At 45.9% G+C, this 23,085-nt stretch overlaps 1 protein-coding gene across 3 annotated transcripts in view; it reads right to left on the reverse strand.

The window, feature by feature from the left end:
- CCDC85A (coiled-coil domain containing 85A) overlaps nt 1-22,783 on the reverse strand; it is a 199,957-nt gene extending 177,174 nt beyond the window's left edge. For all 3 annotated transcript variants that reach the window (XM_024753063.1, XM_024753062.1, XM_024753061.1), the window contains exons 1-2: nt 22,388-22,783; nt 12,630-13,623 (exon numbers count right to left, since the gene is read on the reverse strand). In XM_024753063.1, coding sequence (XP_024608831.1) covers nt 12,630-13,623; nt 22,388-22,657 — 1,264 coding nt within the window. In that variant the 5' untranslated portion in view covers nt 22,658-22,783. The remainder of the gene's footprint in view (nt 1-12,629; nt 13,624-22,387) is intronic.
- Nucleotides 22,784-23,085: the final 302 nt, after the last annotated feature.

Raw genomic sequence — 23,085 nt, forward strand, 5'->3', positions numbered from 1 at the left:
CAAGAAACGGTGCTATCTGGGACCATCTATTCACTGGTCCAGAAACCCAGCTCATGGATCCAAATGTTTGCTTCTTTTGGCGTCTCTGGGTTAGACCAGGGGTTTTCAAACTTTGTAAAAAGTCACCTTTGTGGCAGTAGAAGCTTAAACAGAAGTGTGAACAAATCAGTTAAATGCAGAGCTGCCCCAGCTGAAGGGTGCCTGTGGTGGTCTGAAGGGGGTGACAGAGCCTGCCCTGTGCCCCACACCCACCCTCCTCTAGGGCTCAGTGGAGCACAGTTTGAAAAACCATCTGAGACTTAATCTACAGCACCATGGGCTAAAATGAGACCAAAACACTAAAGCAGAAAAACATCAGAATGAATGAAATGTAAAGGACAAACTAGGTTAATCTTTCTACATTAGACCAACCCAAAGGTCAACAGGTTCCAACATTACTTTTCTCACTTTAGTGTTTTAACAGAATTAATTTACTGATTTCCACTTGGCAGGATATTATGTCTGCCTTCTGGGCAACTAAGCTATGTTTTCCCCAAAACCTTGTAACATCTTTATTACTGACCCAAAAGATATTAGTCAGAAGAGGGGTTTTCTTAACTGATGACCCTCGTTGTAAAACTCTCCCACTAAAGAAGAACAGTAATTCACCATAGCCTTTGCTAGAAAAATAAAATAATTGGAGAATTAAATGACAGTATAAATCTGGGCACATAAAGCCCTGAAACCCAGATCACTGTAAAAATTCTTAGTTCAGGAACCCTTAAGAAAAGGAACCAACCATTAAAATTAAACTGAGTTATAAAATCCTAACAAGGGGCTTCCCTGGTGGCGCAGTGGTTGAGAGTCTGCCTGCCGATGCAGGGGACGCGGGTTCGTGCCCCGGTCCGGGAAGATCCCACATGCCGTGGAGCGGCTGGGCCCGCGAGCCATGGCCGCTGAGCCTGCGCGTCCGGAGCCTGTGCTCCACAACGGGAGAGGCCACGACAGTGAGAGGCCCGCGTACCGCCAAAAAAAAAAAATCCTAACAAGGGATTTTTTTCTTTTTAAATGCTAAGGAACTACCTTCCCTAGTCCACTTAGTTTAACCACAAGGTCTAAACAATTGAAAACATTTTACCTTCCTCCCCATATGAGAAATTAATGTCACTATTAGGAAACACTCTTGGAAAGCATTTAGTATCCTATGTAATCTAGCCTCTACCCACTTTGCAAAATCATCTGCCACGACCTAACAAAGATATCCAGCACAGACCTACTCACATCCTCACGGCTCCTCAATACTGTCTGCTCATTTCCATCTCATGCCATCTCTCCCAGACATCCTCACCCCTCCTGCCAACGAATCCAAATCCAACTCTTCCCCAGACTCAACCTGACAACAGGGCTCCCTTGAACGGCCATCCCTGACGTGAAGGTGCGTGAGCCATCTCCCAGGCCCACAAAGGCCCAGAGCACCGATAGCTCATTCCGTCCCTTTGGCTGTTAACTGTACACCTTCTCTGTTACCCACCTCCTCCCACGGATAGAGCGGACCGTGAACTAGTATGAAGGGCCTGTGGCTCACTTTTCTGCTCTACCTTATAGAGGGTATCTCCAGGCTGCACCCCCATGGGACACACAAACACTTGTCGAATAAATACGTATGTTTATACATGTATTATTCTCAACAATCACTCATCTACATGAGACAGTACAGACATTTATACGAAGCAAGTGAAACACAAGCAGAATTCTGTTTTCTACTACCACCTACATACACCCTTGAGTCTTTTACCAGCTCATGCTTCTCCCAACTATCATTTTTGTTTGTTTTACTATGTTGTTTATCTCAGGACACACTCTGATTAGCCTTTGTCGTAATAAATCTCCAATATCCCCGATGTTTAGAATGCGTGGCTGCCTGATGAGTCAAGGCAAAGATTTACAAGGAAATTGTGCCTTCCCTTCGGTTAATGGTGCTGTACCCTCCCAGTTTCACTGAAGAGCCTCACTCCAAAGTAGTTCAAGCTCAAGCTATCAAGTTATAGGATTAAAGGGCCAAAGAACGGAGAGAATGGCTCTTCTTCTGCCGCAAGGTTCCTGGAAAAGATGACCAAAATCTGTTTGGATGGGACATAAAAAAAGTGCACGAACAGCCTGGTGACACTGCCTTGCTCTCTACCGAACTTGAGTTGATAAGCCACACGCTCCCGTTCGGTACAAAGGTGGCAAAGAGACTTGAGAAAATCTAGTCTGCAGTGGAGTTGAAAGTAAAATCCTTCACTCTGATTTTCCAGAGCACTGTCCCACTAAGACAGGGGAAAATAAGAAACTAGATGCAGGATGCACGTTTCACACGTGGCCAGCCCACCTGTAGCCTGCCATCTGAGACCTGCCCAAATAGAAGAAATCACACTTCAGGACTCCACAAATCCCAAGTCACCTCCGCTATAGCCTCTTTAGCTCCCTTGTCACCCATGAGGTGTTCAATCATCACTGTGGCTATGTCAAAGGGGACTGGGTCTATTTGGACATCGCTAGGTGAACTGCTGTAACCCTGACGAGTTCCCAAGAAAGCACAGTAGCGCAGGGAAGCATTTAGCGCCACGGTTCTCAGGTCGTGCCATGCACAGTGAGCCCTCCACCTGAGCCCAGAATCCCTCCCGGATAACATCCTCACTGCTCTGTTAGGAGCTCAGGCCCAGCTGCACAAGCTCTGGAGGAAGGCAGGTGGGGTGGCAAGCAGGGAGAGGAGCCCCCAGTCCAAGCTGATCAGACCTCCAGGCTGTCCATGTGAGAGGAGGTGCAAGAAGCTGGAAGTGGTACGTGGGTTGTGGTTCCTGGTTTCCATCGGTTCGTCCAGACCCTGCCTAAGTGTAATGAACACTGCGGGTTCTATGTTTATCAACACGTCAAGCTGTGTGGAACTACATTTTCTCTGATGTCTGGGATAAAAAGTAAGTCCCAAAACATGCTGGACACACAGAAACGCACTTTGCATTGCGTGGTGGAATCTGAACCCTGGGCTGTATGTTATTATTCAAAAAAAGTGTATTAGAGATATAGAGCTGTATCAGCACAATGTGAGGGAGAAAAACTGCCCTTTAGTAAATACATATTTTTTGGTTTCTAAATATTCAAACAATGTTTCAGGAAATGATGGTGTTAATAGACGATTATTTAACAGTCCATACCTAACAAAAGTAAAAAGTTGGCAATTCCACATTTATTCTCAGGTTTTATATATCTGTGAAATCCAAATTCTGAGACTACTGACTTAGAACACCTCTATTTCAAGCCCCTTACTTGAGGGATAAATTATTTTGCCTGCAGAAGTGGGTGGTGTGCTAAAGGTCACACAGCAAAGTATGACCTCGAAAGTGGCAGAGCCAATTCTGTACCCAAATCTCCAGCTGGGCAAGTGTGCCATGACGCCCTTTATGAAGTTAGGGCAACACACTGTAACTCCATGAAACAAATGTGATTATTTTTTAACTGTTTTGAAATACGTGTTAAAATAAATACCACTTTTACTCACAATTAAAACAGAATTTGGCTAAAGGATGTTTATAAAATTGTTTCATTGTTTTAAAGCTATAAATGAAGCTTAGATGCCATATGCTGACTTAAGGATGGGTATCTACATATTACTTTAACATACGGGTGAAATTCCACAGATACCTACAAATGTAAAAATAACTAGCTACGCTTTTATGTAGCTAGTGTAATAGTACTAGCCTAGCTTTCTTTTTTCAATGAATGCCTGTTGTACACATGGCTGTATAGAACTCTGGCAAGAACAACGTTTCCATCAAAGACAGATTCACGTGCTAGGCCAATAAAATCCGAAGTGGGCAATTCTGAGATTGCAACAGGAAAAAGCCAAATAAATTAAGGGTGAAAACCATGTGGCATATAGTTTGAGAGTTAAGAAGGAGTAAGTATTTGTCTTTATTTAAGAGCTCAAGGGATACTGTAAAAATAAGCAATTTTCAAGCCTGTTCTCCCACAGCTTTTGAAAAGCTTGGTTCCTAACTGTATCTCATGAAAGTCACTGTACTGAGGTGCTATTCATGGCAAACCACCTGGATGTTTATTTCTAGATCCCTAACTGATCATAACTGTAAACGTACTCTCTTCCGAAGTACTCTCATACGTACCATAAGCAGCTAAACTCAGCCAGTTCTCCCCCGACGACTCCATAACCAGGGCGATTCTGGTTGGGCCCTGTAACAATGAGGCAGCTGGCCCTGCCAGTCGACATAAGACAGGTGCCCATTGGCAACAAGGGGCACTACCAAATAGACCCTTTGAAATTCTTTATGGCATCCCCCTCACACAGCCTCTGTCTGCTATTTTCACTCTCTCTCCTCCTTACCGTAAGTTGACTCTCACCTCACTTTCCTGTGAGTCACATGGAATCCATCATCGGCAGATATGACTAAATGACTTGTCTTTCAGGGTCTTATTACTCTGTTTAGGTGAACGGGTGAACTGGCACTTGCTGTCTAGGAAAATCGAAAAGATGCTGAATTCATAAGCATGGTTAATTTGAATTCTCAAGAGTGGTTCAAACAGAGCAGGCTGCTTGGAACAGAAATTTGCAACTCAGATAACCTGACCTTTTAAATGCCATCAAAAGTGTAACGTAAGTGTACTTTACTTCTGCCTATAGTAGCATAAATCAGAATAACGGGCTTAATTAGTTTTGTTTGCAGTAAGCTGAGTTATTAAAAAAACACAACTCCTTGAGAGCAGTTGGTGTTGCCATCTGGCACATCCCCTTGCCCCTGGTCTTTCCTTCTGTTTCTTGTGCTCCAGAAGCTGACACTTCTCCAGACAGAACCTTTTGGCTATGAAGACAAGCGGATGGGTGAGAATGCGAATAAGGTCAACCCATGGTCACAAGGCTGTTTGTCTGGAGGAGTGCGGTCTTGGGGTGGGGAGAGTCCGTATGGAAGGAAGAAGGGTAGGAAGGCTGTTGGCCTCTCAGGCCAAGAGCAGGAATACTCCTTCCACCAAGAGTGCATCTCAAGACTTGATCATCCAGCTGTGAATAAGTGGACCCCGTCTAACCGAATGAGAGACTCCCAGGCAACAGATCCCAGCTCCCCGCCTGCACCTCCAGCTCTTCTCTGGAACCTCTCTAAGCCCGAGTCTACTGACATGCACCTTGTCTCACTCATCATTGCAGGTCGCTGGTTTTCTGGAATTTCCAACAGGAATGGGGCAAGACCGGGTCCCTATTCCATTTAGGGTCTTTATTGTTAACATTACCCCTACATCAAGTGCCTCGAAAGTCTGGAAGATTAAATGTCTTCTGTATAAAAATGACACCTTGCCCTGGGAATCAGCGGGACTCTAGTCCTCTACTAACTGGCAATTGGCCTTGGGTAATTCACTGAACATCTGTGGAAGTCAATGTTCTCAATCAGAAAATGGCAAGGTTGAAGTGCATAAAATGTAGAGGACTTTACAGCTCCAAGTGTTATGATTGAAAGTGCCCTGATTTCTTAGCATTAAAATAGACATTCTCGGGCTTCCCTGGTGGCGCAGTGGTTGAGAGTCCGCCTGCCGATGCAGGGGACACGGGTTCGTGCCCCGGTCCGGGAAGATCCCACATGCCGCGGAGCGGCTGGGCCCGTGAGCCATGGCCGCTGAGCCTGCGCGTCCGGAGCCTGTGCTCCGCAACGGGAGAGGCTACAGCAGTGAGAGGCCCGCATACCGCAAAAAAATAAAAAATAATAAAATAAAAAAATAGACATTCTCAATTAACCAAATAAAATAAATATATACATACTCATGTATCTATGCCCCCAAATGCAATTCATGCTTTTTAACCTTTTTGAAACAACTAGCAATTATGGACACTCAGGAAGCTGTAGCTGCACACCATCCAGATCAGGGGTTGCCCCTAAAAGCCAAAAGACCCCTCAATAATTGGAAGAAAGATGAGAAGACCTTTCTTTATCATCAAGAAGGAATGTACCTGACTAGAAAAACCAACTCACTCAGGAAGCATCAGAGACTGCCTTTGAAGTTCTGATCATCAAAAGGTAACCAGAACACTCTATCCCTCAACCACAGCAGTAGGTAAAAATGGGGCTATAAATATTTTGTCTGCAAGATTTTTAAATGTAAGGATCCACTTTGCTTTATATAACTGAAATTGAAATGAAGTCATTCAATGTCTTCAATGCACTTAATAATTGATGAAATATGCGTACAAGAACACTCAGTACGTGAGAGAGAGAAGCAAATAACTGAAATACAGATTTAGAGCAATCACCCAACCCAACCTTTCTCCATAATATATCCTGTCTCATAGAAAAGCCCACAGAAGGACTAAATAACTAAGGATCTGAAGAAGGAAAAAACTAAAATATCATTCCCGAAGTTTTCGTTTATCTGTAATTGAACATGTGCTTAATTTCAATCCAGGGCCAAGACCAAATCCCAAGACTTCGGGTACCCTTCCATGATGATTCAAGTACCGTAGCTCTGTAATACATTTAACTCTTTGTTACATGAAAACTGTAAAGGACCCAACTGTGTGTGAATAACCCAGTCATTGTCTTATCTTAAGGACAAACTAGTATTGCCTTTATAAAGATGATGAAGCAAACCACTGTTCCTCTGCCATTTTGTCATTTCTAAACACCTCTTCTGCTTCTCTGCTGTTGAAGAATCCCTGGTCTCAGAAAGAGGAGCTACTCTTTCTATTGGAAACTCTTGAATGACACTCTAAAGAGAAGGCAGTTTATGTCAGGAACAGCAGTAACTTGAACCTCACCCTTTTGCAGATTAGAGACGTATAAACTAGAGCTGAGATTTCATGTCTGTATTCTCAAGTGCCCCATGGCCTGCTCTCGATGCTGAATCTGTAATTTCCTAGAACTCCTGAAAATCAGCCCATTTCAGAAAATGAAACTATTCCTAATATCTCCCAGAATCAAATTCAAAAATAAGTATTTTTCTTCAAACGTACACAAAGCTTACCATAAACATTATGCATTAAAGTAGTATTAAGGCCAACCTGATTGTTCCAAAGTACCCAAGAAGCAAAAATAGCTGAGTTGTTACACAGGTTCCCCAGTGCACCGGAAGGAGAGCGTTCCTATGAAACCTTTCATAAGCCAAAATGGGATAAAGTGAAGCAGCAATTACCTTAGGACACATTTTGCTAACAGATGCACAAAGGAAACTGAGATAAAGCACAGGTGCTCATAGACAGTTTAAAGCTACGGTGGCCTGAAGCTAAGTGTGGTTCCCGGGGAAGGAGCCTGGCGGTGCCACTCTCACTGCTCGGGGGATCCACTGCCTCTACAGGGGCTCACTGCAAAACAAATGCTGAACGCTATTTTTTGCTTTTCACCTTTTTCATAAAATTGAAAATCTGCTTTAGATTTCTTTCAGTTAGTGAAAACGGGTACAAAGGTAGGTCCTTGGTAAAGCAAACTTTTGTAAAGCAGGGGACACCTGTATTACAGAAATACTTCAATTATCTGAAATACAGTCAAGACGCAGAAAACAAGCAAAAACTTTTTCAGCCCAAATAACTGATAGATGCATGACACATGTACCGTGCGCAAAAGCTCATGCACTTTACTCATAGAAGGATACTTCAAGGTCACTTACTCTTATTTTCAACACAGTTCTAATCAGTGTGATTATCCATTTTCCCAAGGGAAATGGATAATCACATTAGATTATCCATTAGAAAGAGCAAAGCAGAAATTAGAAACGATAAGGATATGATGTTAAAACCAGGCCGGGTGAGGGCAGTAAGGAATATTGCTGAAGCATGCTGGTACTAGAAGTGACTGAAAATCTATTAAAAGTAGATACTGAAAAAAAAAAAAAGAAAAGAAAAGAAAAGCCATCTGGGGCCATTTAATGTAGGGACCCAGTTCTATCTAGCTTCAGAGTTTCTCAACATCAGAAGTGGCTAAAATGAGAAATTTTAGAGCCTAGGGCCATTAACTGCAACACACTGGCCCAATGGTGCTACGCAAGTAAAACTTTTTTTTCAAGCTTTTGCAAAGTTTGGCTTCACATTCTTATTTCTGAGCAGTGGAGCTTGACTACACTGAGGCCTCCAGAATAATCTATCATTACTATGAGTAAACGCAGAGGCTTAGAGCAAATCACCGCTTCTGTACTCACTTGACACTTGTGAAAATGAGTTATCTGACGAAATGGAATACTCACCCTAATTCTGTTCTAAGTTAGGTTTTTTCTGAATTATTTCAGTTGAAAAGATAAAGGCATTACTAACTCAATGGTATTTTTTCTATTATGTGTATCTTCTGAAACGCTGCAATGGATCCCCAAATACAAATGTTTAATTGATTTCAACTGGGTCTAAAGGGCACAACCATAATTAGCGGAATGGGATTCCTCTGGCTTCACAGCATCAACTGGCTTATGTGACTGAATTCCAAGGTACTTGAAGATGTTTGCGAAACGGAATCAACTGAATAGCTGGCATTGTTCACATGCAATATCAAAGTTACTGAAATATACATATACACACACACAGCATATAATCTCCTTAGAAGAGTAACATTGTCCCCTAGATTTAAAGAATGTTTATAGCTTTGTGCTATTATTGCCAGTGCAGTTGAAAACCTTACATTCTACTAGAAATTACCTTTCTGAGCCATCTAGGTTTTGTAATAATAGTTCACCTCTCAGATATTTTGCAATATCTCAAACTATATTTTCAACATTAAGCATTCTATGTCTTTAAATCAAAATGTATTCTTATGACGAATGCAACATGCTTTGCACAAACAGGTATAGTACAATCGATTTTTTCCAAAACGTCTTAAAATTGATGTCCTATCAAAGTGAATATAAGGCTACCAAATTACCATACTGAAGCTTGAAGACCAAAAGCTACTATCTAGTTCTTTAACCATCTACGTGTCAGCACACACAACAGAAAATACACTCAGAGGACCTCAGTTAAAATCAGTTCTGTCGTATTTCCATAACTGTTAACTGCTGACATTTTTCTCCCAAGAGACATTCAATTTCTATTGTCCAAATTCATTCATAAGTGATGGTCTGACTTTCTCTAAGCAAAATAAAAGATTTATGAGCGCAATCACTCACGCCGTAGTGCACCACTACTTAATTCACAGACAGCCTTGCTTCAGAGAAACTCTGCTGGGCTCTTCCACACATAGGTTATCTCACCCCTAGCAGACAAGGCCATTTTTGTGTTATCAGCGTCTTTCGTTTACTCATTAACAGAGAATAACAAGCCGTCTTAAAACTCAGGGTAAAACCTATAAACTGAGAGATTTGAAATGCAGGTTCTCTTGTGAGAAATATTTGTTAGGATTGCAGGTGCCGCGTGATCTACATTCACCAAAAACATCCACTAGAAATAGGTTACAAACCCCTGTGCTTCTTTGTCCAGCAGGATGTGAAGGCTTGAAAAGGTCGTCTTAAATGACTCATATGCCAGAGTTTCCCCGAATTAACCTAATAATCCCACCCACCAAAAACTCAAATTTTCAACCCATATCCCTGAAGAAGTACATTATCAGATAGCCTTGGTCTGGGGTTGAGAGGGGTGACGTTTTCCAGTACCTGCTGGCGTCAGTCCTTCTCAGTCCTGGAGTTCAGCAAAGGAAAGGAAGAACTTTCTTCTTCGGAGGAAGCTTGGGTGTTTGAGAGCTTCACTCACACCAGCCCATCTTATCCAACAACCACGCACCTCGGCCAATGGTTTCCACCTGGTCTGCTCATTAGAATCACCTGAAGGGCTCTTTTTACAACGTGCCCAGGCCCAGTGCCAGACCAATTCAATGTGCATCTGAATGTGGGATCCAAGCACCAGTGTTTTTTCAAAGTCAGCCCAGTGATTTTAGCCTGCAGCGAAACTGAAAAACACTGCTCTAGAGCAGTGATTTTGAATCAGAGTCAATTCTGCCCACTCCCTACCCCAGGAACATTTGGTAGCATCTGGAGACATTTTTAATTGTCACAACTGGGGGTTGCTTATGGGTAGAGCCCGGGATGCTGCTACACCTCCCAAAATGCACAAGACAGCCCCTCACAACTTTCACCTGCTTTTTGTTAATGCAGAAACATTCAAGGGCTTATCCAAAACACTCACCTCTCACACCAACCCCACACAGAAGGATTCTGTAAATGACTCAGCAAATTTGCAGTTTGGGATTTACCTTGCTGCTGGTTCCTATCTGTTTATAAGACAATAATTCAACCAAAGTGTGTGGGGATTTAAAAATATGAAAAAATCATGTCTCACTATCCATATCAAAAATTAATTTGTAACAGCAGGATAAATACAAGCTACCAGTGCCCAAGTTTATAGGCTGATGATCCATAAACATCTCATCGTGCCTCTTCATTTTCCAATTAATTATTGAAATAAAAATGCAATGCAAATGGACTACAAATACACTTTGGTGAGGATATCCACTGTCAGAAGATCTGTCACTTAAGAATGAGAAAACCTGAAGTAAACACAAGAATTAAACTACAGTGTCATTCTAAACAATGCATCTATGTTACATCAAATTTTTAACTGAATAAAATTGTTAAATTTAAAAAAACCATTTGCCTGACCATGAAATTTATCTGAACCCAGGCAATAAGATTCAATGATTAATGCCATCCCTATCTAGACACAGACCTTACTTTATACAAAGAATTGCTTAAAAATTGCACCTAAAATCCCTTCTTATAAGTTAAATCACACATTAAATTAGAGAAGTTCTTTATTTAAGTAAGCCTTTTTGTAAGGAGAAAAACCATTTTGTAAGTGAACCACCTGCCCTTAAGTAATCTTTATTTTGGTTCAAGATAAAAAGTTTCCTCACAATAGTGCACATTTACTTCTCAGGCTCATTAAAAAGTAATCAAGAAGTGGAAAAGTCATTAACTTAACCTTCCTGTTAACACATTACCCCCTGAAGACAACTTTCATGGCCGATGACACATCTTGTGATAGTAACACAACCAAAATATCTTTTTTAATGACTTTCATCTCTTGTGAGAACTGCACAGCCAAGGCTGCCCACAGCAATCAGGGCAGCATCTCCTGGAAAGAGTGAGGGAAGGGTGCAATCAACAAAGTAAAGGCCCCATCCAGCCCGGTGGCTTCAACACAACAGGTGAATCGGCTTCTCCCAGCTTTCGCCTCCCAGCATGTAACAGAGAAAGGAACAGCATCCGATCTTTCCCATTCTTTCTAGTTCCACCTGTGCTTAAAACATTGGACGTATTAGAAGCCAAGCTTCAGGAGTCAATTTTCAGCACTACGAGAAAAGGATGAGGATGAAATGGAATCCAACAGGTAAATCCCCAACTACAATATTGAAAATTTACCCCTTCGTGTCACCGCTAAAATTGGTGGCCTCCAGCACTGCTCAGAGCTGACTGCACAAAGCCTCCGGAGCAGCTTTCAAATAAAGTGAAAAACCCCAGATATTTTGGATGCAGAAACACCACTTCATAAAACCAATCATTTTAGTTCTAACTCAGCCACAGATGACATAAAAAAAGACCCTCACAATTCTTTTAAGTTTTTTTTTTTTCCTCTCTTGAGTTTCAAGTGGTTTCATAACAAAGATGCAGAAAAGTAAACCTCTTCCAAACGGTTTAGAGCTGCCTCAGCCAATGCAGTGGATGTTGCACTTTGGAAACCAAAGGAGTGTCCAAACGCATCTGTACATTTAAAGGGGAATATTTAAACAACCAGAAAGATGACTCACCATGTAGAAAGGCATGCTACTCAAGCATTGACATATATCCACTACCAAATGTAAAATAGATGGCTAGTGGGAAGCAGCTACATAGCACAGGGAGATCAGCTTGGTGCTTTGTGACCACCTAGAGGGGTGGGATAGGGAGGGTGGGAGGGAGACGCAAGACGGAGGGGATATGGGGATATATGTATATGTATAGCTGATTCACTTTGTTATACAGCAGAAACTAACACACCATTGTAAAGCAATTATACTCCAATAAAGATATTTAAGAAAAGGGAAAGAAATCATCTGATGCATTTCAGATGCAAAGGAAAGTCACAGAGTCATGCTAAGGCCCCCAACACAACGGAGAACATCCTCAAGGAAAAGAAAGGCATATTTACAGGCATTCAGACAACCCAGCGTCAAGCCTGTTTAAGGACACCCTAGTTCTTTTTTAATGTTATTGTTTTTCATAATAAATACTCATTTCTTTCTGCACATAAGCTGTTAGCTGGACTCAAAAACCTTTGGTCACCTGTTCCAAGAGAGCCCTTGTAGGAAACTGCACACAAGCAGGAAAATGTTCAAGATAGAGAAATCTTAGATTGGTTCTATTTTTATCTTCAATGCCCACAAATCTCACCCTGACTACTCAGGGTCCCACGGAATTATCGTTCCTCTCCTTCCCCTGCCCCCTCCTCCCCAATATTCTCCAGGCTACCTGGTAACTGCATAAAATAGAACAAATGGAGAGGGAGAAACACACATCATGATTTGGGGGCAAACGTGTGTTCCTCTCCCCAACCCGCCTCCGCACTAGCGCCTGCAGTTTCTAACATGGCCGCAAAGCCTTGCATCATTTATAACTCTCTACCCAGTGGCCCCAGCAAAGCGGTTCCCCAGCACGTACTGACCCACCGTTCATGCCACTGTAGACATTCCGGTGATGGGGTGACAGATCCTCTTGCGCCTGCCTTCGGAGGGTGCCCTCCCTGCTGCCACCGCCGCTGCCGCCGCCGCCGCCGCCACCGCCACCGCCACCACCGCCGCCGCCGCTGCCTCCGCCCACGTGTTTGTGATCCGGGCTCCCCCCGTAATGCTGTTTGAGGTGCTCCGGGCTGGTGCCCCGGGCTCTGGGTAGTTGCTCCAGGCTCCCGCCGACGGCATGTTTCTGAAGATGCTCAGGGCTCCCTCCACTGTGCCTGGCGTGCTCGGGGCTGCCCCCGGGCCTGTGCTTCTGTAAGTGCTCCGGGCTCCCGCTCAGCACGTGCTTGGGCAGCGTTTCGGGGCTGCTCCCTGCGTGCGGGTGCCTTTGCTGTTCGGGGCTGCCCTTGCATAAGGGTTTGTGGTGCTCGGGGCTGGGTCCTTTGAGGGCTTTGGGGTGATCTGGGGTCGCGGAGGCCTTGGGCTTCTGCAGATGCTCAGGGCTGGCGCTCCTGTGCTTGGAATGCTCCGGGCTGCCCTCGGCCCGGGGCTTCTGCAGGTGCTCCGGGCTGCCGCCGCTCGCATGATGCTTGTGGTCCGGGCTGTCGGTGCTGCCTGTACTGGAAGTGCTGCTGCCGTCGCCCACGTCCCGCACGTAGGGCGCCGTGGTGGCGGCAAGCTGGCAGAGGCTGGCCTGGCTGTCGATGGAGCAGCGGCTGCCCGCACAGCCCGCACCCTTCTCCTCGTCCAGCAGCACGCAGAGCTCCTTGAGCTCCATGTTCTCCTTCACCACTTCCTCCTGCTTCACCTCCAGCTCCTTCAGCTTCTGCAGGTATAAGGCCACTTCCTTGTGCATCACCCCCGCCGTGTAGCGGCCCAGTCTCTGCCACTCCCGGGACACCCTCTTGCCCTTCTGCCGATCGTCATCCAGGAAACAGCAGAGGTCCCTCAGTTCCTGGTTGTCCTCCTGGAGTTTCTGATTAATATCCTGAAAAGAGACACACAGCCATTCAAGCCAGGTATGCGTGGGAGGCGACACCAGGCTCAGACTTCTGGGAGCCAGGGAGCCTGGAATGGGTGAATTCTCTGTGGTGATAGGGGAGGGAGGGAGAAGGTGAGAGGAAGCTACAGATGTGTAGCTGTCCAAAAAAATAACAATAATGGGTATTGATTCTGCTCCCTGCCCCATGCTTTACTTGTATTATCTCATCTACTTCTCACCAAACCCTCAGGGGATATTATGGTTCTTTTACAGACGGGGAAACGGGACCTCGCAAAGCTTCACTTGTCCAAGGTCATCCAGTCAGTCTTTAGGGAGCAGCCAGTTCATTAACAGGAAATCAGTAGGCTCCCTGCCCCACCTTCAAGGAAGAAAGATGGCTGCTTGTGATCTGTGAAAGGCTTAACAAGCTCTGAGGCAACAGGCCTTTCGTCAGCGCAAACAACAAACACCGCCTAGGTGTTCAGCCCACGACCCGGAGAAGCAGCCCCAACCCCTGCATGAGCGAGCAGCAAACTGTCCTCTGGTGGCGTTTCAGTCCTGCCCATCCAACCCTACTTGCCATCCTCCCTGCACGGCTCCCAGGCAGCTCACCTGGAACTCAGGTTCTTGTGTGATATTCAAACTCCCCCCCCCCCCAAGTCGCACCTCTCAGCTAATGCCACCTCCACCCATCCTGTCGCCCTTTATAAGGACCTGTGGTTATGCCTGGCACCTCCTTCTCCCTTACCTCCCAGTTCCGAGCCAAACACGTCTCCTGAACTCTACCTCGGAAATTTACCTTGTCACTCCCATGCTTCAAACCCTTAAAAGGGTCTCACTGCCCTTCGGATAAAGTGCAAAATCCTTTAAGTCTCAAAAGGCCCCCAATCCTCTTAACTGGCCTACTTCTCCAGCATGAACGGTGATTCATTCATGAATATTTAGTAAGCATCTATTATGTGCCAGGTACCTGTCCAGGTGCTAGGGACAGATCAGAGGACGCAGCAAAGCCCTTGCCATCCTATGGCTTTCATTCTGGTGGGGAAGACTAACAAAAAAGCAAGTATAGAACATAACGTCATAGAGTGAAAAGTGCTGGGAAAAAGACGAAAGCAGGCTAAAAAATACTATCTTTTAAGAGAAGGCACCTCTGCAGAGAAAGAAAACATTTGAGCAAAGACCTGGGTGAAATAAAGGCGCAAACACTTGCTGGAAGATGATCCCAGGCAGAGCGAAAGGCAAGTGTAAAAGCCCCAAGACAGATGTGGCTCAAGTTGCAGCAAGGCCAGTGGGCCTAAAGCGGAGTGAGCAAGGGCGGGCAGATCTGGGAAGGAGGTCTGGGAGGTGAGGTGCAAGTGGGTGGGCAGCAGGGCTAGGTAGATAATGTGGGCCTCATCAGCCACATGAAGGCCTTGCCAGCCACAGGAAGACTTTGGACTGTTGGCAAGCTGAGGATAGAGGACTAGACATGATGTGATTCATTCTGCACCATCATTCTGTGCAGAAAATAGACGGCTGGGGGATGGAAGGAGGCGGGTGACCGGAAGAGAGAGAGACAGGATAAGGTGGAAGCTGGAAGACCAGGTAGGAGGCTACAAGGTTAGTCCAGGTAGAGGGAGATGATGGTGGCTGCTACCCATGGTGGCAGTGGACAAGGTGAGACCATCCCTCCCCATCATGCACAGAGCCCCACCCATGCTGGCCTGGTCTCAGGGCCCAAGGGACAAGCCCTTCCCCTCTTTCACTCGGAAAGCTTCCCCCAGCCTCTACACAATCTTTGTTTCTCACTTTATGGCACTTCCCCATAGAAGCCATCCCTGACCACTAATCTAAAGGACGTCCCCTTCTATGCTCTGCGAGGAGCCCTTCAACTTCCCCTCTGTTGCATTACAACTTCTAATCACATATGGTTGAGTCTATGAGTCAAGTCTCCATCCTCCCTAGACCAGAGTCATGAGAATGGAGACCCGTCTCTTCTGTTCACCGCTGTGCATCCAGAACACAGCACCCCTACTGTAGAAACCTGAAACCAAGGAATTCAGAATTAACTGTGAAATCCCCACTTAGTCTCCATTCACACATATAGTAAAGGGGGTAGCTGTTTCTTGAAGCACCATAGTTTGGTGGGGGGTGAAAAGGGGACAGCTACCTAAGATTTCCCTTACTCCACAAAGCCTGAAAATCTCTGGTCTTGTGACTGTCATCCAATCCAGACCTAGAGGTACTCAGAGAGGGGACTTGATTCTCCCAAACTCAGGTTGATTCCAACACTTCCCCCTGATATTGACTAGGAAATAAACCATAAAACAGCTGCCAACCTGGAATCTGCCAAGCTGGAATCTCCTGGCAGTCATGAGGCCTAACGTGGGAGTGATTCTCAAGGCCTGAGGAGAAAGAGGCTCTGTGCAGCTTAGTTTTCAACTCAATTCTAACTCTTAGCATCACCAATCCTTGTGTCTAATGCCCATCTAGTCCTTTTGCTTCTCAGTGCCACTCTCTGACCTCAGGCCCGGCTGTTTCCAAAAGCCTCCAGCGGGCCTCCCTGCCTTGGTCTACCCCAGCCCCTAACTTCCCTTGCTCACTCCAATCCAAACTCTCTCTGGCCAGACTGATCATCAAAAACTCTCCCTGCAGGTAGTGTCTCTCCTGCCCCTAAACCCCCATTGCCTCCCCTTTGCCAAGGAAAATGAATAAACCCTTGGGCCAGGCCTACAAGGCTTTCTTCCTGCCTTTCTACCTTTAGCTCCCTCTAATTGTGAACCAGCTAATTATGAACCCTGATTAGGTCTAACTTTCCAACTAGAAAATACTATCTTCTGCCTTCTATAGACTTACCTAAGAGGACAGGTTGCTCTGATAAGACTCCACCAGCCCTAGAACAGCATCTGGTGTGCAGCAGCGCCAGGCTTGAATGAATGACTAAAGTATCCCATTCACTGCTCAATGCCTGTAAGACACACTCCTTACAGCACTCATTGGGCATCTTTTTTTTTCTTTCTTTCTTTTCTAGTGTAGATTACCTTAGCTTCTGGAGGGCAGACATTCCAATGTCTTTCTTTGCATAACTGACACACTTGACTTGGTGTGTTGCATACAATGAATGCTTAATATGCGTTTATGGACTGACCAGCCCTTTAAAGCGCTAGGCCTATGGCCAAAACAGGATACAGCTCTAGCCACTGAGAAAAGATTTCTTATTGTTGTTTTCAGCTAGCCCTGCTGTGTTGGAGTCCGTAGTAATAAGAGAATAAATTGTTCCTTGACACTGGTGCTTTATGGGAAATCAGAAGCTGTAGATATTCCGAGAAAATAATGCTAAACAAAATGAATCATTCTCAGCTTCACAGCTCATGCAGCTCAATATCAAAAAAACAAACAACCCAATCCAAAAATGGGCAGAAGACCTAACCAGACACTTCTTCAAAGAAGATATACAGATTGCCGACAAACACATGAAAGGATGCTCAACATCACTAATCATTAGAGAAATGCAAATCAATACTACAATGTGGTATCACCTCACACTGGTCAGAATGGCCATCATCAAAAAATCTACACCAATAAATGCTGGAGAGGGTGTGGAGAAAAGGGAACCCTCTTGCACTGTTGGTGGGGATGTAAATTGATATAGCCACTATGGAGAACAGTATGGAGGTTCCTTAAAACACTAAAAATGGAACTACCATATGACCCAGCAATTCCACTACTGGGCATATACCCTGAGAAAACCATAATTCAAAAAGAGTCATGTACCACAGTGTTCACTGCAGCACAATAACCAGGACATGGAAGCACCCTAAGTGTCCATCGACAGATGAATGGATAAAGAAGATGTGGCACATATATACAATGGGATATTACTCAGCCATAAAAAGAAATGAAATTGTTATTTGTAGTGAGGTGGATGGACCTAGAATCCATCATACAGAGTGAAGTAAGTCAGAAGGAGAAAAATACCGTATGCTAACACATATATATATGGAATTTTAAAAACAATGGTTCTGAAGAAACTAAGGGCAGGACAGGAATAAAGACGCAGATGTAGAGAATGGACTTGAGGACACAGGGAGGGGGAAGGGTAAACTGGGACAAAGTGAGAGAGTGGCATGGACATATATACACTACCAAATGTAAAACATATAGCTAGTGGGAAGCAGCTGCATAGCACAGGGAGATCAGCTTGGTGCTTTGTGACCACCTAGAGGAGTGGGATAGGGAGGGTGCGAGGGAGACACAAGAGAGAGGGGTTATGGGGATATGTGTATACGTAGAGCTGATTCACTTTGTTATAATGCAGAAACTTACACACCATTGTAAAGCAATTATACTCCAATAAAGATGTTAGGGCTTCCCTGGTGGCGCAGTGGCTTAGAGTCCGCCTGCCGATGCCGGGGACAAGGATTTGTGCCCCGGTCCGGGAAAATCCCACACGCCGCAGAGCGGCTGGGTCCGTGAGCCATGGCCGCTGAGCCTGCGCGTCCGGAGCCTGTGCTCCACAACGGGAGAGGCCACAACAGTGAGAGGCCCACGTACCGCAAAAATTTTAAAAAAAAAAGATGTTAAAAGAAAAATCATTCTCAGCTTCAAAAATTCTTCCACATTTAGCTTAATCCTCCCATTTCATAGAAAGTTCGTCATGTTCTTCTTCATCTAACTGAATTTCCATGTGAAAATATTCCCCTTTGAGTATCCTACAACTATTCCTGTTTTCTCCAGAACTGGGAAGTAAATAGGACTTGTGCCACCATGGGCTCCTTCCCAAATGGAGTGAAATATATACAGTTGACCCCTGAGCAAAATGGGGATTAGTGGTGCTGACACTTGGCCAAGTTGAAAAGCCATGTAACTTATAGTCGGACCTCCGTACACCAGATCCACAATCATGGATTCAACCACCAGCGGATAGTAGCACTGCAGTATTTAGTAGTGAAAATATCCCTGTAAAAGTGGACCTGTGCAGTTCAAACCTGTGTTTTCAAGTGTCAACTGTACTTCTCAGAACTCTAGTTGGGGTAGAAGGGGCGTATATTAGCCCATTCAGTTTTATCACAGTTCCTTTTTTTCCGTTATTATTCTTGCAAATATTATTTACTCTCCAATTATGAGCTATTTCCTCTGCCTTCTAATGAACAGCTAAGCAACCAGCTTGATAATAACCTTGTGAGCTAGTGTTTTCAAATCTATCACTTTAAGACTTGGGCCGTCTTTTTCAAAACAGTGTCTTTTTTAACATTGCAGCAGGCTACTAGATGTTGCCCATCTGTCTAAAGGGGGCATTTAAAAGATTAAATCCATAATCACCCGAAATTCATATCATCCCAAATTTCATACATAAGGTTCTCAAGTACTATAACTGTGGTTAAAGAATTGTTTTAATTTGTTATTTTTCCATCATTGCAGGATGGGGAATTGGTGTGTTGGCGAGTGAGGAAGAAAATTAATGTACTGCAGATAAAAAATCTATAGAGATTGAATTGCCCCCAATTCCCACCCCCGCCCCCAGAAAATTCCAGGCCAGAGCAGTCTGAGTGTTGGTATATGCTCAGAAGTGCACGAACATGGTTCTCAGGAATCCATCCCTTTCAACAGCAGCACCCTAACCGAAATCTCCTTTCTCCAACCCCTTTTAGGATGACACATTCTAACCAGAGAATGTCAACTAGCCAAAAGAAAAGAAAATCAGCTTATTTGGAACATTTCATAGCTTAAGAAAGCTATTTAATCTCACTGGGGTTTCTTCATCTATGTATCATTTAATCTTCACACCTCAAGTGGAAATAATATCCCCATTTAGCAGATGAGAAAACGAAAACGGAGGCTCAAAAAGGTTATTTGCCCAAGCTACCCAAATTGTCAGACTCCAAAACCTTTCTTTTTCCCACCCTGCACTACCTCCTAAATGTTTAAACACAAACAAGTCAGCCAGTGCTGGGACAGAGTCACAGGCCCCTCAAAGGAAAAGAACGATGCTCCCATTCCCCAATGTCCACAGCCACAGTACCACCTAGAAGCCTTGAAAATATTTAGATGCAATTTCAAAGGCAGCTCACAGAAAGAGGCATAAGAAAGAAAAGTGTTATGGCCTTAATTACCCTAAATTTACAGTCTTCAGCTGAGAGTCCCAAACCAACAGAGGCAAAAAAAAAAAAAAAAAGAAAGAAAGAAAGAAAGAAAATCCCTTCCTTCCAATTAAATGAAAATAAATTTTAAGTATACTATCGTTATCTCCCATTTCCTCCCACCCCTTTCCTTTTCCCTCTTGGTATCCATACATTTGTTCTCTAAGTCTCACTATTGATACTATGTATAAAATAGACAACTGATGGGAACATACTGTATAGAGGAAACTCTACTTAATGCACTGTGGTGTCCTAAATGGGAGGGAAATCCAAAAGGGAGGGAATATATGTACACGTATGGCTGATCCATTTGGCTGTGCAGTAGAAACTAACACAACATTGTAAAGCAACTATACCCTAATAAAAATTTAAAAAATAAAGTGAAATGTACTATCACTTATTCAGTCAACCACATTTATGGATCACTATGGTGTCTAGGGAAGCTCTGAGCTGATATGTGGAAGGGAAGGAAGAAGGCTTGCCCCTCAGAGTTGGCCAGAGGCTTAGGAGGGGCCACCATGTGGCTGCCCCAGGATGATGGGAATGAGGAGAAGGGGCTGCATCAGAAAGTAACCAACCCCCATCATTTCTGAACTTGATAAGGAAGTGGACTGGAAAGTCTTTTAATGCCAGGTCACGAATCTAGACCACAAGGAGACTCTTACTTGAGGTGTAACCACTCTTAACTGGCCTGATAGGTACTTCCCTAAATGAGGTTACTGGAATGAAGACCCGGTCCTCCCCTCCCCCACACCACTCACACACAGACCCCCCACAGGCAATCCACACAACCTAAAAGAACTTCCAAGTATTTCTAAGCTCTTATGTCAATGCTCCATACTATCAAAATCTCTAGGAAATTAATTACAAACTCTTCCAAGTTGCATTATAGTTCAAGCCATGAAAGAAGATTAAATTGGAGGGTTACGAACTATATTTGCGTCCAGCTTTGCCACGGAAACCCAGATCCAGGAGATGCATGGCTTTACGTACACTTACGCATCATCTCCTGGAGACAATAACTACCATTTTTTGCGGTCAAGTCCAGAATTAAACCTTCACCTAAATTATAATTTATTGTCACACCCCCCTAGGAGGTGGTTATTATGATTTGCATTTTATTGATAAGTAAAATAAGGCTCTGAGAAATTACCCAGGCTCACCCTCCTGGCCAAATGAGGATTCTAGATGCAGACCCACCTCTGAGATGATCTTCCCCCTACACGGTCCTGCCTCTAATCCAAGAGTCTGGTACTTAATAGTCTGTTAGTAACGAATTAAGCCAAAGGAGAAAGTAAGGCTTGGGATTTTTCTAAGAGATCCTCCTAACTGCATCTGCTCTAGGGACTATATATGACAGTCAACTGGAGCCTCAGGGGAGGGCCTTCTCCACCTGCACTGGGCCCAGCACCCAGGTGAGCATCTAGCAGTTCTCCCCCTCCCACTCCCCTTTGCCCCTGAATCCGAGGGCTGGAGCCGCTGAGGCAATTAAAGTGTCTACTGCCTGAGAAGTGGGGTGGGAGTGGAAAGGGGACAAGAACAACATGTGCCTGCGGGAATTTGCTCCCCAAGGTCCCTGCAGCGATTTCGTTTGTGTCTGGCTTCCTATAAACAAAAAAAGAACAATGAGAGGAAGGCATACCAGGAGGCACCAGTGCAAGCCGTGAGGAGAGGAAGTTTTGCGGTACACTCGGGCAGGGCGGTTCCCCGCCACCCATCTGCTGCAGCCAGCCGGGCTGGCACATTGCTGGCACACTCAGAACACTCCAAGGGGAAAAGAAAGTTGGTGGGGGGTTGGGGTTTTATTGTTTTGTTTTTCTTTTGTTCTTTTTTTCCCCCTAAGAGCAAAGAGGGAGGATTGGCTCCATAGGAAAGCATGACTGGATGGCACTTAAGGTACACTTTCAAAACCCTGTGCTTCCTAAACTGAGACCCTCTGCCCTTCCCCTCCCAGCTAGACGAAATTATAATCAAATTGGGGGTAAATGGGACGGTGAGGCCACCCCAGACGACGCCAGACGACGCCAGCCGAACTCGAGGAAAAGGAAAGCATCGGAGCAGGTAGAAAACAGAATGTGAAAGAAGAGGTAAGCTCCTCTGCACCATGCGACATAGCCCAGTTACGAGGGTGGCGCCGCGGCTTCACCCTGGGCGCCCCGCCAGCACCGCTTCCCTGCATCGGCGCCCTTTCCTCACCCTCTGCCCCACGGAGAAGTCGTGGCGCCAGAGCAGCCATATCGTATCACGGATCCCCAAGGGCAAAGATGCTCTGGACTCGCTCCTTCGCTCGTTTTTTCCCCTGCCTGGCCGTAACCCGGCTCCCCAAAGCACTGATTTTCCCGGCTTCCTGGAAAATTAAAGCTTCCGCGTACCCATCGCTCCCCTCCCAGCCTTTCAGCATCCTTGGCGCCCGCTCCTCCGGCCACGGAGGACCACGAGCTCGACGCTAGTGCGCCCCATAGGGGGAAGAGGAGGGAACCAAACGTCTACAAAGTTTGGAAAAGTTTCCAAAGGGCTGGGAAAGGGGAGCAGGGGATGCTGACAGGGAGAATGGGGGGGGGGGATCACCTGTTGACGGAAGGGGGGAAAGTTTGCCTGGTCCCACCTCCCCAGGGCGCCCGGCTCCCCGCCCCGCCGAGCCCGGCGCTCACCTTGAGCCCGCGGATCTCGCCGAGGTGCAGCTGCAGGCGGCGGTTGACCTCGCGGATGAGGTTGCTGTGGTCCAGCATCGCGCTCACCTTCTCCGCCTCCGCGCGCCGCAGGCAGCGGATCAGCTCCTCCTTGCTCCACTGCAGCAGCTCCTCGTCCGACACTTTGGACAGGTCCTCCACGGCAGTGGCCGCAGACGGGCTGGCAGAGGTTGGGGGACAACTTTCCGCCGCCGCAGCCGCCGCCGATGAGCCTCCGGTTGCCTTCGACATGGTATCCGCGAGACGGCAGGTGCGAGTGGGTGGAAGAGGCAAAGCAACTCCCGAAGGCGCGGGCACGGCTGGGCCGCCTCCGCCCACACCCCAGTGCGCTCCAACGAGTCAGCTGCACCGCCCGGGGGCCACTGGGTTGGGGCGGCAGGGGTCGCGCTGGACCGCCATCCTACCTCGCCATCCCTGTGCGCGCGCCCGCGCACCCCCAGGGCCGGGCAGCCACCCGCGCGCTGCGGCCAAGGCACATCCCAACTCCGCGCAAGTCCATGGTGAGGGGCGCCGTGAAGCTGGCGCCGCAGCGGGAGACCCTAGGGGACCGCACCCCGGTTCCCCTGCCCTCTAATTCGAACCTGTCGCCCCCCACACTCTGGCACACACGCACTCACACACGCTCACTTTCCTCCCCCTTGCCCAGCTGCAGCCCCCGC

The sequence above is a fragment of the Neophocaena asiaeorientalis genome, unplaced genomic scaffold (genome assembly GCF_003031525.2).
Source record: "Neophocaena asiaeorientalis asiaeorientalis breed wild unplaced genomic scaffold, Neophocaena_asiaeorientalis_V1.1 scaffold100, whole genome shotgun sequence".
Lineage (NCBI taxonomy): Eukaryota > Metazoa > Chordata > Mammalia > Artiodactyla > Phocoenidae > Neophocaena > Neophocaena asiaeorientalis.